At 40.6% G+C, this 18,816-nt stretch overlaps 1 protein-coding gene across 3 annotated transcripts in view; it reads right to left on the reverse strand.

The window, feature by feature from the left end:
- DSCAM (DS cell adhesion molecule) overlaps window positions 1–18,816 on the reverse strand; it is a 470,648-nt gene that overhangs the window by 174,550 nt on the left and 277,282 nt on the right. For all 3 annotated transcript variants that reach the window (XM_055702437.1, XM_055702438.1, XM_055702439.1), the window contains exons 4-6: window positions 10,772–10,918; window positions 4,195–4,473; window positions 1,699–1,974 (exon numbers count right to left, since the gene is read on the reverse strand). In XM_055702437.1, coding sequence (XP_055558412.1) covers window positions 1,699–1,974; window positions 4,195–4,473; window positions 10,772–10,918 — 702 coding nt within the window. The remainder of the gene's footprint in view (window positions 1–1,698; window positions 1,975–4,194; window positions 4,474–10,771; window positions 10,919–18,816) is intronic.

Raw genomic sequence — 18,816 nt, forward strand, 5'->3', positions numbered from 1 at the left:
AGCCGGGTAACATTTATGAGTGTCAACATTCGGCTATTAGGAAGTCCTTTCTGGGATCCTGCAATGCATGTTTGTTCTCCTTTGAAAATCATACTTTCAAAGCTGTATCTAAGAAGGCATTTCAGTGTAATTGGGAGCAAAAGGCCACACACCAGGAGCAGTATGCAGAGCACAGGAAGCCATCCAGCCCAAAGTTTAGACAACAGTGTTGCAGGCTACTGTCTGGTTTTAAATAGCCAAGCAGCAAGTCAGCTAACTTCAGTGTTCCTACCGTATTAGTGCCTCCAAGAAATAGAAGGAAAAGGTGCCTTATTACCTAGAGAGGGGCCAAAGACACTTGAAAACTCATCTTGTACATGAAGAGTTTCAAGAACAACTCCTTTCAGTTTTGCACAGGACAGAGGATGCCAGGACAGGACTGAGAAGTCTCATGATCTGTGATACACCATTTGACTGGCACATTATGTACTGTCCCTTCATGTACACTCTCTTACATATTACTTATATGTTTGGGAGGCTTGAACCGTGATTACCCTAGAAATCACAATTCTTGCATTGCAATTTCAGTGCAACATCACGCAGGAAACTGAGGGAACTGGCACAATGTGTACAAGACTCCCCACAAAACAGAATTAAAAACAGGGCTGCAAAATTCCCTTGCTTGCCACATAGTAAAAAACATAAGGCACTGTCACTCTCAGGCTGCTGAAAGACATCAACATCCCCAGAGGAGCATTTGATTTTATTTGATTTCATAATTTTCTCCTCTTCCCCCCTCTCTCTTTCATTTCTGTCCCATTGGCTATGTGACAGAGTTCTAATTTATTTATTTATTTTCATCTGACTCTTTTCCTTTCCTTTACTGTGTATTAGATACTGTCACCCCCCAGAAAACAAAATAGCAGCAGAAAAATAAAGCTTTTTATCCTGAAAGCTGACACAGGACCAATAAATCTGTGAGTGTGCACACTATGTACCTCTGCCAATCCTCCTCCTCTTCTTTTTTTTATTTTTTTTTATTTGTTAATTCAAGTGACAGGCTTTTTTTGGAGATGAAAGCAGACATTATTTTCCCAGTAAAACCCGAGTGTCTTTGAAATCCTTCCTGCTGTTGCTCTCTGATAACCTGCACTCTCTCAACATCATGATAGATTATCAATATGCTCTTTAGGCTTTCTTAGTCACGGGAGATGGTTGCCGAGGTAACTCAGTCCAGGCCGGTAATCTCTTCTTTCTCTAGATAGACTCTAAAAATAGTGCCCATGACACAACTGCACTACAGCCTCATTAGTGAACCAACTCTGTAAAAACTGATAACTTTCGTCACTTGATTATCATGCAGAACATTGTGTCAGTTAATTAAGATTATTTCTATGCTCTCAGCCAATACACCCAACCAGGAAAGCCATGCCCAGAAGATGTTTGGAGTTGAACAGAGACCTCTTCTCTCATGTCTTGCTGAAAAGCTGATATAAAATCCACCCCACCAAAAGAAAAACAGTAAAATTGACTATAAGGACTGCCCAGGAGGGATTTTTGTTTTCAAATTAATTTTTTCATTGTGTTAGTTTTTGCTCAGTGGGGCACAATAAACCCTTTTGTTTTTCAGAGTCCACTATCTCTCATTATACAGTGGTAGCACCAAAGACCATATATATTATTATGAAGACCAGAATTGCTAAACAGCTAGTGACTGACCTTCCAGTACCACCTGAACATAGTCTTGAGCAGACATCTTGTCCTTGCGCACAAAGCACTGGTAAGCTCCGCCATCACTCTTGGCCATGCCATCCATAATAAGGTTCTCCCGATTGACGCCCGTGATCCGGACATTGTTACCAGGGTTGATGATTTCACCATTACGATACCAGGAGAGCTCCTGGTCCTCAGTTCCCGTCACACTGCAGGACAAGGACACTTGACTACCAACACTGCTTTTTACCTTCCGTGGACTGATAGTGGCTTTTAGTGGTTCTGAAGATTTAAATCAAAATAAAGGATAGGGAAAGGGAAATAGAAAACAGTAAGTATACATGTGAATTATGTGCAAGTAACAAATTAACTCTCAGTTAAGGACAACAACAAAAATCACAGCCATACCCTTCCGAAAAAAATCCCTAAACAACAGATAAATGTGTTTGTTCTAAAACTGTATTTTTTCCATCTACAACCATGACACAAAACATAGATCTATTGGGATAACCTATTCAACACATGATATAAGCCCATGCCTAAATGAACACTAGCAGCAGATCTACTGAGTAACGCCATTGGTGCTGAGGGCCTAACAAGGGCCCTACACATGTTTTGGGAGGGCAGGACCTTACTTCACATTAGTTCAGCATGGACGTTTGAACTGGTACATTAAATGCATTCCTGAAATGCATCTTCTGGTTTAATTTCCTGCAAAAGGAAACCAGTTTATGCGTTCCAAACCTACTCCCTGATGCGAACAAGTGCTGTAAATGCCAATGTCCAGGAGATTTGCTTTTAAGGGTGGAAGATTCATGCTAAAATGTTAACATAGATACATCCATAGGTATCCATCAGATCAGTCCTCACAGAAGTGTTTTTGCATGTGGGCCCACAAGATTTTCTGTTTCAATATGGGAGGACTACAGTATTTTCAAGTCAGCCTTAAGAAACAGTAGGGCATAGGTACTGAAGTTTTATATCTTAAAAAAAGAGATTAACCATGCTGAAGAAAAGTCATAAATGTAAACGCAAGGGAAAAAATCTTTATCCTGACACCTAACAGTTATCAGCATTACTGATTGTAGACCTCATCTCATGCTTTGCATATACTGGTTTGACTACTATCACCACTGGTATCATCTTTGATACTAAATACATACCGTTCTATTTATTTTTTTACCAGTTTTTATACATGCATACAAACACATGTATACACACACTTATGATAATTTCCTCAGCTACCTCATTCACTTTACTGAACATTTTATAACACACAGGCTGGAATAAATCTTTAGTGGCCCAATGGAAACAGACGGCTGGAAAAAACCCACACAGTTCAGTGGCCTTAGTCATTTTGGATCACAGACACATCTGTAACAGACCTTTCCTCTACAGTGGCCCAGAGCAACAGTTAATCTGTGCTCATATGCATGTTACAAGTCACTGAGTATCTGTTTCCTATGCAAAAGACCACAAAGGCTCAAAACTGTCAATGACATATGAAACAAAACAGACATGCTCAAGTGCACCACTAACATCTCAGAGCCATGATGATGCAAGAAAGTAAACCACATCCTCCATTGCAGAGCAAGGTGAAATGCCTTTGCCCAACTATTGCTTCCCGGCCAACCTGATCCAGAAGATATCTGCTGGCTGTTTGACCACTGAGTAAGTAAAACTATCATCGGGCACTGGGGATACTCTTGGTATCACTAGCAACACGATTACATCATGTCTCTGGAAGTTTTGACTTTGTAACATACAAGGCAAACTGAATTAAACTAATTTTAAGAATACATTTAGATGTAAAGCTCCTCTGTTAACAATTCATGAATTACTGATCTTTCATCTCCGTTTTACTTTGACCAAATACATTATGTATGATTATTTGGGAAGACATTTTTACGGCCTATACTGCTTGCAAACTTCTCCCTTTTCAGTTTGCTAGTCATGCTGTATAGGTGGGGAATGTTAGTTCACAAAGCATTACTTCTATTCCAGGAAAGATATTTATTTATTTATTTTAACAATATAAGAATAACACTTTTCCAGTGCAATGCTTCTGAGCAATAATTATCTCTCTAGAATCTGTGAAACATTCAGAATATTCACACATGAATACTCAGCTGAGGAGAGGTATGAGTATTCAATATTACTGAACAGCATGAGTCATGGCAATGAGAGTTTGGCAGCTTTATTCATGACAACATTTGCAATTTCTTTTTAAGCATCCAATTCAAGCTTCTAAATTACGTATCCTCCATGTGATAAATTATGTAGCTGCATTAGAAATTGCATCTATTTGCACTTCTGATTGCTCAGTTGTCCAACTAACTCATCTCCACAGAGCCTACCTTCTGTTGTTCCCCAACTTTGAGAAGTTTAAGCATTGCTAAGATAAAGTAACAAAACAGAAGGTACAGCAAGACAAGGCATCATCTTCCCTGATGCAAACACCCAGACAAGTGGCCTGAGATCTTCACTCACTCCAGGACTTACGTTTTACATACAGTCGTCCTATCATCTCAGCAGTCCCATAGTTGTTCCACACCTCGCAGACATAGTTGCCTGAGTCCGAGGGACGCGTGTTCTCAATCAGCAGACCTGTAACCGTCTGACGAAACCTGTTATCAGGCTCCCAGGGAATGTTGTCCTTCAGCCAACGATACTTTGGTGCGGGGTGCCCTGATGCTTTGCAAGGCAGCTCCACTCGCTGTCCTGCCATGGCTTTACGGTGGTCAAAACCATCTAGAATAGATGGAGCTGAATTCGCTGGATCTGAAAGAACAAACAGCAGTTTTCAATGGAAGCATTAAAATTATTTCATTCAATAAGCAATATGCTAATATTTTCCCTTCTGCATTTCTTGACTCACTAGCCCAGTGTTTTATGTACTGCTGTTTGCTGCTTTGACCCAGCCATCAGTCTGTAATATCTCCGTAGTGGTGGCTGGGATCCAGCAGCATGTACTACTGAAGCATCTCATGACTACTTGGAAATCCTCTCAATGGATTTTTTCCAGGTGGCAACCATTTCTCTGCTCATCTTTCATGTTCCTTATCAAAGGATTGGTGAGCCAGGAATGTGTTGCCTTAACAATTATTAGTTATTCCTGCACTACTCGACTAGAATGAAGCCAACACATTCTCCGTGTTTCTCAGTGGTTTTAAGATTTTGAATTAAAGGAGTGATTTATTCCCTTGTCAGGAGAGAAATGTGCAAAGATACAGGGATTTCTATCTCCAGTCTAACTGACAGACAAGCCTTTTCTTCTTCCCTGGAAAAAGGATTTAATGTGACAAGTCCACCTTACAGCTCAATACTGCAACTTTCTGTGCTCAACTTACTTAGAAAAACAGCTCTCAGACCAACACACTTGTGTAGAACCTCACATATATTTATGTATCTCACAGAACTCTGACAGAATACCTTCATCAGAGGTGCATGTACCCCACCAGAAAGAGTAATCTGTTTGTGACTTCTACTTTTTAGGTTCGAAAACTTTTGGAGGAGGGGGTTGATTTGATGTAGTTTTGTGCAGCATGATGGAAGCCTACCCTGGAGCTATTGCAACACAAATACTGAACAATAAATCAACAAATACTCATTTAAGTATTTTCTCATCAGATGCATCCACTTTGCCAAGACTTGTCTCACAAAGAAACTCCACACGCTGATCAACAACTTCTATCTGACACACTGGTCTCTTTTAGGGTATATCTACATCATTGTTGCTTGGGTGTAGGTGTAATTGCAGCCATTTTGACATTTTCAAGTGTCAAAACTTGACTTAGCTAGCTCAGGTACTGCTCACAGGGCAGCTGCAGCAGGTTGCTGTTAGAAGCTGGAAAGATTAAAGGAGCAGTTCATGCTGAATTCAAACTACTCAAGCAATAGTGAAATCAGCACCTGAGCTAGTTAGTTCAAAACTAGCTTAGATATATCTTCATGAACTGCAGTCACACCTGGGAGGGCACACTTGAGAGCAAATAGCTAGAGGCACTATGTAAGTTATACTATAAATCTAGAAACTAGAACTATGATGGTAAATAAACAGGCTGAGTAAATTTTATCTAAATATCTAGGTAAAACTCTAAATGTCAAGTTCAATGAAAGATGACTACAGAGGTTTTGCTGCTCTCTATGTGCCAGCAAAAAGTTGAGCCACTGAAGGCAAAAATACATTCAGTTTACAGCAACTTACTGTCTGTCTCATTAGAAATGTGTCAGCCAGTAGTAAACAATTTTTTTATGCATGCATCTGTAGCCTCAAGGTCCATATTTGGTATCAAAATAGGTTATATTTTTGAGCTTGCCGTGCTGTTTATGTCTGGCTTAGTGAAAGTACAATTTTCCAGGATGTTATTGGGAAGACCAATGTTCATTTGAATAATTGATTATCCAGCTCCTTTCTAACCTTTTGGGTCATCAGGCATCTATGCTTTCAGTGCATAGATTCTTTTGTTCAGCCTGAGGAATTAACTCAGTAAAAATGTAAGTGTGCAAGAAATTACAGCTTTGCCTCTTAGGAAGGTTACAGGTACAAGAAATCAATTTCTTCAACTGAAAGTAATAATTAAATAATAAAAGAACTGACTTTTAAAGGCATTGTCTGTGCATTCCTACTCAAAACTCACAGTAGTTTCATATCTTCTCCATACACTTTTAACTTCACAAGACTTTATGAAGGGTATACGTGGCCCCATTTGCAAACCTTCAAGTATAAAAGTACAAAGTACTGCATGGACTTAGAAACAGGATGCGGGCCAGCAGGGGAGGAATGAAAGTAATGGTAAGGAAAAGAGATTAATAAATATCACACTCCAACATCCTCCTAGTTTGCTGCAGAGAACTACATATGCTTCAATGCTGGGCCCAGGCAAAGTGCAAAGCCACCTCAGACAACAAGCTGGTAGTGACAGCAAAGCAGCTGCTGCCCTCCTGCTCCCATGCCTATGCAGAAGCTTGGGTAGCCCAGGAGCTGGCAACTACAGCAGCAGATGCCAGGGGAGGCACAGTCCCCTTTTGCAGCTACCATTTCTCGCTCTTCAAGAGCAGCACGCCACTGCCTGTGTCCTCTAACCCAGGTTCATTTCACAGAATCACATAATGGTCAGGGCTGGAAGGGACCTCTGGAGATCATCTAATACAACCCCCTGGTAAAGCAGGTTCACCTACAGCAGGCTGCACAGGATCATGTCCAAGTGGGTTTAGGATGTCTCCAGAGGAGACCCCGCAGCCTCTCTGGGCAGCCTGTGCCAGTGCTCCATCACCCTCAGAGTAAAGAAGTTTTTCCTCATATCCAGATGCAACCTCCTGTGTTTCAGTTTGTGCCCATTTACAGTCCCTCGTCCTGTTGCTGGGCACCACTGAAAAGAGCCTGGCCCCATCCCTTGACACTTGCCCTTAAGATATTTGTAGACATTGATAAGATCCCCTCTTAGTCTTCTCCAGGCTGAACAGGCCCAGCTCCCTCAGCCTTTCCTCATAAGGGAGATGCTCCAGTCCCCTCATCATTGTCATAGCCCTCCCCTGGACCCTCTCCAGCAGTTCCCTGTCGCTCTTGAACTGGGGAGCCCAGCGCTGGACACAGCACTCCAGATGGGGCCTCACCAGGGCAGAGCAGAGGGGCAGGATCACCTCCCTCAACCGGCTGGCCATGCTCCTCCTGATGCACCCCAGGATCCCACTGGCCTTCTTGGCCCCAAGGGCCCACCGCTGGCTCATGGGCAACCCACTGTCCACCAGAACTCCCAGGTCCTTCTTTGCCGAGCTGCCTTCCAGCAGGTCAACCCCCAGCCTGTACTGGTGTGTGGGGTTATTCCTTCCTGGTGCAGCACCTCACACTTGCATTTGCTGAACTTGAGCAGAAGTTCCTCTCTGCTCGACTTTGCTTAACTTTTTCCCGTCTCAAACTGACCCTTGGCAGGGGCAGCCCAGCCTGGAGTCCCATCCACAGAACAGCTAACCTGGGATTCACACTGAGAAGCCTTGAGCTGGTTCTTAAAAGGGAGGTATTTAAAATATATTCAGGGATGTGCAAAATATTATTCCAGTGACCTGCTTTCTTGCACTCTGTACTTAAAATGGATGGTAAAAACATCTCTTTAGGATGTCCCTGGAATGGACTCCTACTTAAAGCTCCTACATTGTGTATATTCCAGCATTAAAAAAAAAAAAAAAAAAGACAAAAGAAATCCCAGGCTTCATTTACAATCACCTGCAATGAGGCAAATAGCAAAGTAACATAACCGAATTCCAATATGTGGTATGGACTCTTTTGAATAATTATTTTACTGTGCTTTATCAATCAGCTGCAAATGACTTCTAGCAAGGACAATGCTGGAAAAATTGAGGCAAAGTACTGTTCTAAAATATTCTGCTTTGGATCTTTGAATGACAGATCAAGAAACTCATTATGCTTTCAAAATCACAAGTATTTTTTTAGAGGGTGGGAATTAAAAAACAGTAAAGATTTTGGTATCTGGGATTCATGGCTGGACAAAATTATTTTTGGAAAAGTATAATGGGTATTAAAGGCATATTCTATAGCACGTTAATGGTCTTGGGTTTAGTTTTACCTAGAAAGGCCACATGTTTTCAAGGAAATGTTCTTACTCCAAATGATGTTTGAAACTTAGCTTTGGTCATAGGCATACTAATTATTCACGTGTCTATTTGCTATTATATATACATTACTTTTCTCACTCTTTCAAACAATAATGAAACTTAACTTCTATTAAAAATGTGGTTGAGAAGCTACGATCGATATCCACCACAATTGCATTCTCAAATAAGCAAGGAATATTTATGCATGTAAAGAAAGGCAGGCAAAATTGTATGTCTCAATCAAGCAGACCTTTCATAACTATGTTCAGGGATTCTCTGGTCTTAGTTCTTGAAGGACTCGCTATTTGAAAATACAAATTCCAGTAAAGAAGAAAGAAAACATTACAGACAAATATAAAGAGACAAACTCTGACCATGATTGCTGCACTTGTTCATTGGACTAACAGGACTGGAAATCAGAGCCCACTATAGTTGTGATAAAGAATTACCCCCACGGAATTTAAAAAAGCCAGCTATTACCTACTGCACACAGGTTAAACTTCCTATTTTGATTTGGTCAGTGGAGGAGAATAGAGAAGGGAACTCCAGACAGAGCACATCTTTTAGGGCGCTTGTCCTGAATTACAAAAAAGACAGAGCTTTCATTTTCCCCCTTTTGTTCAGTGAAATAACTAGAAATTTCCCTGTGGTAACCAAGATACAAGTCTGATTTTATTTATGTTACCACTGGCTCAGCCTTAGCATGATTTCATACGGAAGCAGACCATATTATGGAGCCAGCTAGAAGGACAGAACCCTGCCTATCCTTGTAAAACCAAAGCAGGAAGATTATTGTGCAGGAAAACTACTTCTTTATCTGGCTGGGAAAAGCAGAAGCAAGAGTTTTACTCACAGGGGACACATACCAAAGGAAGAAACTCCTGGATCTGACCGGTAAGTGATTCTAACCTGAACAATCACACTATTTTTCTATCATCAGTATATTTAAGTACTGGCTTGTGTGTTCAGAGGGCTCCAGAATCCTTCAGCAATTACTGTTTTGAGGGAGGGCAAGAAGTATATTACCAATGCAAAACTTTATGCCCACCTCTGTCTCTCTTAGGGCTCTCAAACAGAAGGTGGAAAGCTGAGACCTAATCAGTAGATTTATTTTTTTTCTCTGACAAAAAGAGCAAAATACAAGATGACAAGGTCAAAATGAGAATGACTCCACCAACTGTTAGATTGTGAAGGTTACCATACCTTGACTGATCTTTAGGGTTAGGAACTTTAGGACAACTCAGTAACAGTGAAAAGGAGAAAAAGCTCTGTGGGGCTTTCAGTGGGATGGTGGGCATGTCTTCTGTAAGGCAAGGATAGAAGCAGAAAGAAGAGTCTCAGACACAGTCTTGGTGAACTCTATGGATGTGGGAATACAACTGCAGATTTGCTCACATGCAAACACAAGGTGCGGTTACAGGCACCCAGCAAATGAAGGAGAGGCAGGGGAGAAGGAGAAGAGCTAATCCTATACAGAGAGATATTTGAGAGCAAGTCCCAAACCCAGGCCTGGGGTCTGCTCCTCCTCATCTCACCCACAACTGGCACCTCCTCTCACTGAGACAAAGTGGGGAGAAGGTGGGATTGGAACAGCACTATACTGACAGTCCTAAGTGTTTGGAGTGTGTGTGTGTGTGTGAGAACCCAACAGTCCATCACACACACACACCAGTCAGGAGATAATTTTCAATTACAAGGAAAAGTTAAAATACCCCATCCACCTTCTCATTTCCCTACCTGCTGCACAAGGCCATTTTGCCTGGGGACTCTTAGCCCATGGACAAGGCACCAGCTAACCGTCCTATCTGCTTGCAGCACCCTGTGTGGACTGGAACAGGTCACATACCCTTCTGGCTGGAGATCACTCCTGGAAGCAGGGGAATACACTGTTTTCCCCAGGGAAGGAATGTGATGAATGAAAAGGAAGGCTGAAACTCACTTCAGCTAACCAGCGACTCCTGCAGTGGAAATACCTACAGCTGAGCTAAATGTGCTGAGCTCCTGATCTGGTTAACAGAGAGAAACAGGCACCATGGGGCAACTAATCTCACTCCAAAGTGGGCAGCTGAAATAGGTCAGATACACTAATACTAGAAGAGTTCCTCTCCTTTGGTTACAAAAGGAAGCTGACTAGATAATTTCATTGCTCAAGTCTACTTTTAATGGGATGAATCCCATCCGCAGTCCTTTTATAAAGTATTCTAAACCTACTAAAAATTGCTGTATGAAATGCCAGTGTACCCTACAGACTCTCTGGGAGTATCTAATGGGAAAAACAGGAGGAAAAAAAAAAAGGGGGGGATTTTAGAATGGGATATTTTATTTTGCAGCAGCAGCTAACCAATTCTATCTTCCATTTGATAGATGACTTGGTGGTTAGTGCATATGTGCACAGGAACCTGCCTTGCCAGCTTAGCACACTAAAGAGAGGCATATACAATACTTAACATGATACATAAAGGAGCACCTGATACAAAAAGTCTTGCGCTGTTGCTTTGTCGTGTTTCTCCAGTGTATCTGTGCCTTGTGATACATCGGTAGTTGTACAGTCCATCTTCATTCTGTACGTCTAAAATATACAAGGCTCCCGTGGATGTGATGAGAAATCTAGGTCCTGAAAGACACAAGAATTTGCAGTGTTTAAAATATCTGCAGGTTGGTACTGTGCTCCGCTTGCTCACACTGAGGGATGGATGACACAGGCTGGAGGGTCCTGAAGGATTTTTTGCCAGACTGTAGAAGCTGCCAGTTGTAAGTTTACTAAGTACTCACTGCAAATGCATATAAAGATATTAATGCATGTGCACTTCTTGTAAAAAAAAAGGTAGGAATCTGTAAGGAAAATGTGAGGAAAGAAGGAAAGAAACTTGCCACTGTCTGTATCACAATCAACAAACATCCAAGAGACATCTGAAATAAAACACAGTAAAGAACCAAAGTGGAATTTAATCCAGTTTATTTCAATATTAATATGATGGCAATTCACCAGCAGAGCTGTATGTGTTAGAAAGACAATCTGGGATGGCATGCATAATTAAACAATATTAGCCAAAATTGCAGTTGTTGTCCAGGTACACCAGAAAATTGAGGGGAAAAAAGATCATAAAAAGTAAAACTAAAGGGATCAGTGAAAGCAAGAGAAACTCACAAAAGGAGAAACTTTTTACCCCAAGAATATGGAATGTATTTGCTAAAGGATGCCAGCCATAAAAGCCACATACTGCACAGCCCTGCTCCACAGCCTGCTTCAGGTGTGATGGGAAAAAAAGGACAGCAAAACCAGCTTTGCTGATGTCGCCTACCCTGCTGACCCCAGTGAAGCTGTACACACCCGCGCTAGCTGCAAGCTGGACAGCACGAGTGTCAGCAACAGTCTCACCCTACCCTGTCCACGTTCCCAGTGGCTTAATGCACTCCAGGCCTCATCAGGACAGGCTGAGCTCTCTGCAGCTCAATGCTTCCACAGCCAAGCCACTAGCAGAAGATGAGTTAATACATTACCTGATCTGCTATGGAGGTTTAGGGTTTTTTTCAAATCATATTGCAGTCTGTGATTAGGGAAGTACAATGGAAGCAGGTAGACAGACTGTGTCTAAAAGAAGCATTTAAATAAACAGCACAGAATGTGATATTTAAAATCCAAAGGTTATTTTCTTTTATTTTTAATTCTACACAGACAAGTTGATTTCTGGAAGAAAATGAAGTCCATTGAAGTGACTGCCCCCTAAAACTGAACAAGACTGACAGGCTCATGGTCAGCATTTCTCCTAGTGTTCATTTACACTGAAAATAATATAGTTGAAATTCTCTTCAAACATGTATTTTTTGTTACTAACTCAAGAATATCTGGAAAATGTAATGGTACATATGTACACAGGTGCAGTTTTGATCATTTGACACCTGCACAAATGCCTCTGTTGTGTTGTAAATGCATGTTCTAAAAGCAAGGACATGAGCTAACATCTACATGGTACATGTTTACTCTAAAGCTTTTCCCATATTACGATAAATGGAAGCAATGTGGTTAGAATGCATTGCAGACTTGGGCCTCACCTGACCACTCTTTCCATTTTAAAAATACTGCAGTCTAAGCTATGCATGCTTTTCTAAAACTTTTACACTGCAGAAAATATCTTTTCTTTTTTATATCTGCTATGTTTTCTGTAGTAACTGGTAGGTCTTACGATGTCCATGCCTGTACCTATGTATTATAAAATATACGTGGCTTCAAAATTAGGGAAGAGAATAAACAAAGATGAAACCCATTATGAAATAATACTAAGTAATATGCAGTAAAGAATATTTCTTTTTCTTCAGAGGTCTATTTGAGCAATGACTTTTTAATAATTAAGTGTAGTCAGGGTGCTTGCTCATAAATGTATTGGTGGGAAACCCGTCCAGCAGAGAAAAGACAGAAAGGAAACCGTAACATTACAGAGGGCAATCTCCTTTAAACCATGATCTAAACCAAATGGAAAAAAAACCCAACCCCTTAACAACCATTTAATGTCACAGGACAGGACCAAGTGTTAGAACAGAGACTATTGAATAAAACAACATAAGCCCACCTCTCTCATCCTTGTATACGTACTTAATTATAAAATAACCACACTGGTGACTTATCTTGGCTGATACTGTTCTCCTGAAAGTCAATGCACAAGCATGAAAGCAGTTAGACCTTTGGAAAAGCATAAACCACACTGCACATATCCTTCTCAAGTGCCTTGTTTGTTCAAATACCATGTGCCATTACAAAGAACTAAATTAACAAAATAAATCTCCAGAACCGAGGCACAGAAGATGTTGAGCCACTTGCCTGCTACTGAAGGAGAAGAGCTAGGCAAGGGAAGGTGTGAAGGAGGAGGGAGGACTGGATGGCAAGAGCACTCTCCTCAGCAGTGAGCAACACTATATTCCAGGCTGGGGGGAGGGGGTTACAGGAGAGGGAGGTTCATTCTTACACAGAGGCCATACTGACTTCATATGCCTCTGAAAAATTAATTGCTTGCATACAGGAAGCTTGTGTTTCAACACAAGTTAGTTCTAAACAAACTTACTGATGAGTGCAGTAGGAAAAGCACCTGAAAAGGTAATATTTCAGTGTCACAGCTAGGTGTCCGAAATATGGTATTGAAAAGGTTGCACGAAAAAAGAAAAGCTATATCGCATCTTATACTTTTAACAGGTTAGTTGTAATGTTTGGAGGAAATTATATAGACAGTTAATAAGAAGAAGTTAAACCAACAGAATGTGTTTTACCTAGCTTCTCCATTACTAAGTTATTTATTTACTAGTCACAAAATACCTTGGCTTCACCAAACATGCTAATGAGGTTTTCTACAAATACCAGTCAGCTAACAGCTACCTAATAGCAACCAGAAAGCATAGCCTGCAAGTGCGCCAGCAGTCACTTAGTGAACCCCAGGAACAATCACAAGATTGTTCTTTACCTGCTGTCAGTCTTATAGCCTAGCTCCAAAGCCACAGCAAGAGGAATCCCACCACCTCTTAGGGAGGCAGGCTCATAATGATTCACACAAGAGCACTGCTTCCTGTTGGTCACAGAACACTTTTTGTTGTTGATGATTCTCACACTGTGACTTCTAGATATAATGTAACATCCTATGCTGAGTATTTCTTCATTTCCCTTTCACAGTCCCCAATTACTCAGACATAAACACTTGTCCCATTCCGCTGTCTCCTCATCACATATAGCTACTCCACATCTGTACCCTTTAACAACATTTACCTTTACCCCTAACTCTAGGTGAGAAGGGTGTTTAGAATTGTGGTGTGAAAACCATGGGCTGTTTGACGTCTGTGTCACATGCAGATTCTGCACTACTGCAACATTCATAAAGCAAATCTATCTTTGCCAAGAAATATGTTATAAGGACTATAGGTAATTAAAGCACCGTTGTTTCTCTTAGTCTGTAGACAGTGTAAAATGACAGCTTCAGGAGATGGGAATCACATTTAAGGACTTTACTTGGGGTTAATGATGGTAAGCAGCAAAGGCAATCTCTTCTTGCTTCTGTTTCCAGCTGCGTGAGCATTAACCAGCTCTGTACTTCAGACAGCACAGCCAGTTCAGACGTGTGCTTGCCCACAGCAATGCTACTCAGCTGGCAGGGATGCCTGGCTGCTGAACCAGTGCTGCGCATACCATGCAGACATGTCCTCTGCAGCCTGATCGAGACTTAGATCATATTTTTCAAGCTGGGATGTAATTCTGTTACCAAACTGTGCTGGGGTAGATGTCAGTGAAGAGGCTGCTCAGCTGCCATCACATCACAGGATCATGAACACATAAAATGGTGCTCCAGTAAATCCACACATGCTCCGCATTTGTGTCAAGCAAGTGGAACCTAAACACCTAAGAGGCAGAAATGTGCTCCTTGTACAATGGCTTCACATAGCTTTCTTTTTCTGGGATCCAATTTCACCTCTGCTAAATAGATAATCCCATTTTTACAGAGTCTCACCTATGGAGACTACCAGTATGCAGAAGTTTAAGATCACACAAACACATCCGAAGTTTAACAATTAATTCTTTCCTCTATGCTTCTCTAAAGCTCTCACTATTTTCAGATTCTCTGCACAATTTTGAGACACGGTCTATACAGGCCATTGTTAATAATTAAATGTGCCTCTTTTATTAGGGTAAGCATGAATCAACTTTCACAGAAATTAAGTTAGATCAAATTCAGAGCTTTCCTTAAAACTGCTGAAAGCTCACTTCCTCAGGATTTCTACCTTGTACATGTTACTGCTGCTAAAGCTTCCTGTGGAATCGGAACTGGGAAAACATGGGGAACAGCTACTGCCAGGTTAAATAAGATGTGTACGTTTGTGGGCTCTTCCCAGACCCCATAGTACTGACTTGTATTTGCAAGTGAAGCCTTCCCTTCTCAGTCCTGGAAGCAAGTTTCCTCAGGTGCAATTATACATCTGGGTCAATGATAGTGGGTACAGTTATTAAAAGCCTGCCACATAATAAAAGGGGTTTGTGAAAGCTGTGCAGAGCCAATAAATTGTTCAGTGTTATCTTGCTATATTTTCTAGAGAAGTTATGAACATATTTGAGCTATCTAAGACTGCTTAGATCATCTTCCTGTTGGAAATTACTCAGGCAATTATATAATAAAACCTTCACTTAAAGGATCATCTAGAGATTTTTGCCTCACCCACTTTAAAGATAAGTAAAAGCAAATAGTTATTGCCACACATCAGACGTTACCCACAGTATACATTTCTCACCAACACACATTGTGTATAATTGCAGGGCTAAATCTTTTCCTTTTCCTCTCTTCTTAATAAATTTTGCATACTTATGTAATGCTTTAATAACCAATCCTCCCTTCTACTGAAAAAATGCAAGACAGAAAAGATGACAAAAAAATAAAATGGGAAATGCATGTAATTTCTGTCATCTTCTAAACAGAAAGCATTTTCATTAAAACTGACAGGCTGTCAGCTGTGACAAAGCCGAAGTGTTGAGTGTTCTGCCTTCTGTACTTCAAAAAGTGTTTAGAAATGCACCAGGATGGAGATCAACAAGCTCTTATTGCCCTGTTGATCTAGAGGAGTGCTTTCTTCTTGAGGCGCATTTAATTTAATTGCTCTCGCTTTGCTGTAACAAAGTCTACATTTTTTGACTCACCTACTTAATATGCCAAATAAAGATTTTTTTAAATGGAACATCCTTTGAGACAAACTGAAGGTTTTTGTTTGTTTGGCTGTTACCAGGCTTCAAGGAAGGCAGGCAGAGAAGCCTCCTTCACAACTCTAATAAGAACACTGTCAAAATATAGCTCATAATTCCAATTTATTATTCCTCCTCAGTAGTGTTTGTATTAATCCCTTGAAAACTTGATTATAATAATTTCAGCATCTGATTTTCAGAGAGGTTGAAAGCTTACATCTTTTTTGGCTTTCAGTGTTTGGTACCTTTGAAAACCTGGTCCAACGTCTGTAGTATGCATTTCATTCAGAGTTCAAAGGATGTGAGGAAACCTTACTACCTATTGCCTTGGTAAGGTGGGCAACCGTAGTAACATATTACTATTTAAAATTTAAATGTTTTACAGAGAAGATTACTGAGATACATGGATCAATGTACACAAGTCAGTGGAAAAGGAATGGAACCCATAATCCTTTCTCCCACATCCCATCTGTCATTAATACATAACTTTGCCTCACTGTGGGACTGAAAAAAAAATTTATAGATCCAAGGACTAGAAACACCATTAAAGTCATTTATTCTCACCTTTCGTGTTTCACCCATTAACTTCTGCACCAAGTCCATACCTGGAAGTTAAGCTATAGCTTTTTTAAAAAGACATTAGTCATGATTAAAGATTTCTTGTAAGCAGAGAGCATGTGATACCCCGGGGCAAATTATTCCAATGGTTAATTATTCTCACTTTTGAAAGTTAGCCTATTGTTTGTGGTCTATCTGGCTTTGACCCCAGCTATTGGATCTTACTGTGCCTTCATTAAAGATTTCCTCTGCAGTCAGAAATCTTCTGCCCATTTAAGTACTTTACAGAATATGAGGAAATTACCTCTTAAACCATCTTTCACCTTAATTAATTATACAGATTGAACTTCCTAAATCATTTACTGGGAATTATTCATATCTTGAAATATTCCGGTAGGTTATGCCTAACACCTTAACAACTTTTTGCAGTTCTTTTTCACATTTGGATCATGCACCTAAGTTCAGTAATGGTTCTGGCAATAGTGAGTATCACCACTCTCCTCTATACAAATCTTCCTTCCATTTATGCGTTCAGGAATTACACTAGTCTTCTTCTCAATGGTAACTTGCTTCAGTTATTCATTGAAAACTGTGATGCCTTTTCAGAGTCATGGATTTAGAGAACAGATTTCCCCCGCTCTGCAGATGCAACCTATTGTCTGTCTTGACACTAAAATTGGCTGTAGGAAAAACTACGTGTTCAAACCAGACCTCTTTATCACACAAGCCCTATGCAACACACCAAGCCATGTCATCATTTGCCATTACACCGTTTGCACAGTTTGCATACTTCATCAACATGTCTTTCCTTAACTAAGTTTCATTCATTACTTGAAACTTTAAATTTATGTCTTCATCTGAAATATTACAAAACCACTTGATCTGGAGATACCTATTTCAAAGTAGTTAGACATTGAAGAGAACAAAGAGGGAGGAGAGGGAGGAAACTGCAATGTAGCTAGGCTTGACCAACCTGAATTAAGGGCCCCAAATCCCATGGCATTTTAGAAAAACACCCCTCATTTTACTACCTGCTGACTAGTGCCCTAAATAACCTAATGACTTCTTTAAAGTTAGGCTGCATTAGCAAATCATGCCTTCATTTCTCTAAGTGATGAGGTCACATTAACAATTATGAAATTGCTCTTATGTAAGGTTTTAATGCTTTCAATTAGACTGTATAACATCAGAGATTAAAATAAAATTTTACAGGTCTGAGCAATAAGTTAAAATAATTCTGTTTAGGTTTCCTATGTGAAATTGTTCTCATGTATAATTCATAAGAAAATGTGAACACCTTCCCGTCAAATTAGCACATAATATTCTTGTATGAAAATGAGCATATTTAAAAACTGTAACATTAATTATTCTTTTCTCATGTCCTTTTCCCCCAGCATGCTGGTAGTCTTTAAATAGGGGTAATATTATCCTCAAGATGGCTTAAAAAAATCATATTTGGTTTTCACTTGGTTGGAAACATCTAATGGCATTATGTTATTGCAGTCTAAACTGGGTTGATAGAAATTAAGAGAACAGATGGCTGTTCTAATCATGTGCCAAATGATAATATAGAACAAATAAACTTTTATCAGCTGTACTTGTCACCTCTGCTGGATAGAACTGCTTCTGCTAAGCAAGTTTCTAGCCTGACCTGTGCACACAAGGGGAGAAACCTCCCCACAAAGCCAAAGCAGAGAGTAACCTATAACTCAGTTTTATAGCACTGCTACAACATTATTCTCAAAGCAAAACAATCTGCTGCTCTGGGCACAGAAAACGGGCTAGAAGCAGCCATGCTTAAACTGTGCCCTGAAGTCACAGTCCTGTAAATGCTTTTGATACACAAACCAAAGATTAGATGAGGAAGGAGCGGCACATAGGGAAAGAAGGAGGTAAGGATCTCACTTTTCTAAGGACTACTCACATAATGTGCACAACCTACACGAGACACCTGGGGTGTTGCTCACAGTAGGTGATGCAGATGGTCAGAACATGACTACCCTCCTGTGAGCAGCACAACCTCCCCCTCAGGGATGTAGCCAAGCTTGCAGGTCCTGCTAGCAGACCTTACAGAAGATAAAGCTAATTTTTTTTAGCTCCTCATATATTCATCAGCTCTGGGGTTTAAAACAGTACCTTTGGAGTGTGTTGCCCCTCTCCCTGTCTGGGACACAACCTGCAGCTGACTTCCAGGAAAACTGGAGCAGGAGGAAAGCCACAGGCTGCCCTCCAGCCCAAGGGCAATGAAC

The sequence above is a fragment of the Falco cherrug genome, chromosome 2 (genome assembly GCF_023634085.1).
Source record: "Falco cherrug isolate bFalChe1 chromosome 2, bFalChe1.pri, whole genome shotgun sequence".
In the NCBI taxonomy this organism is placed as follows: domain Eukaryota; kingdom Metazoa; phylum Chordata; class Aves; order Falconiformes; family Falconidae; genus Falco; species Falco cherrug.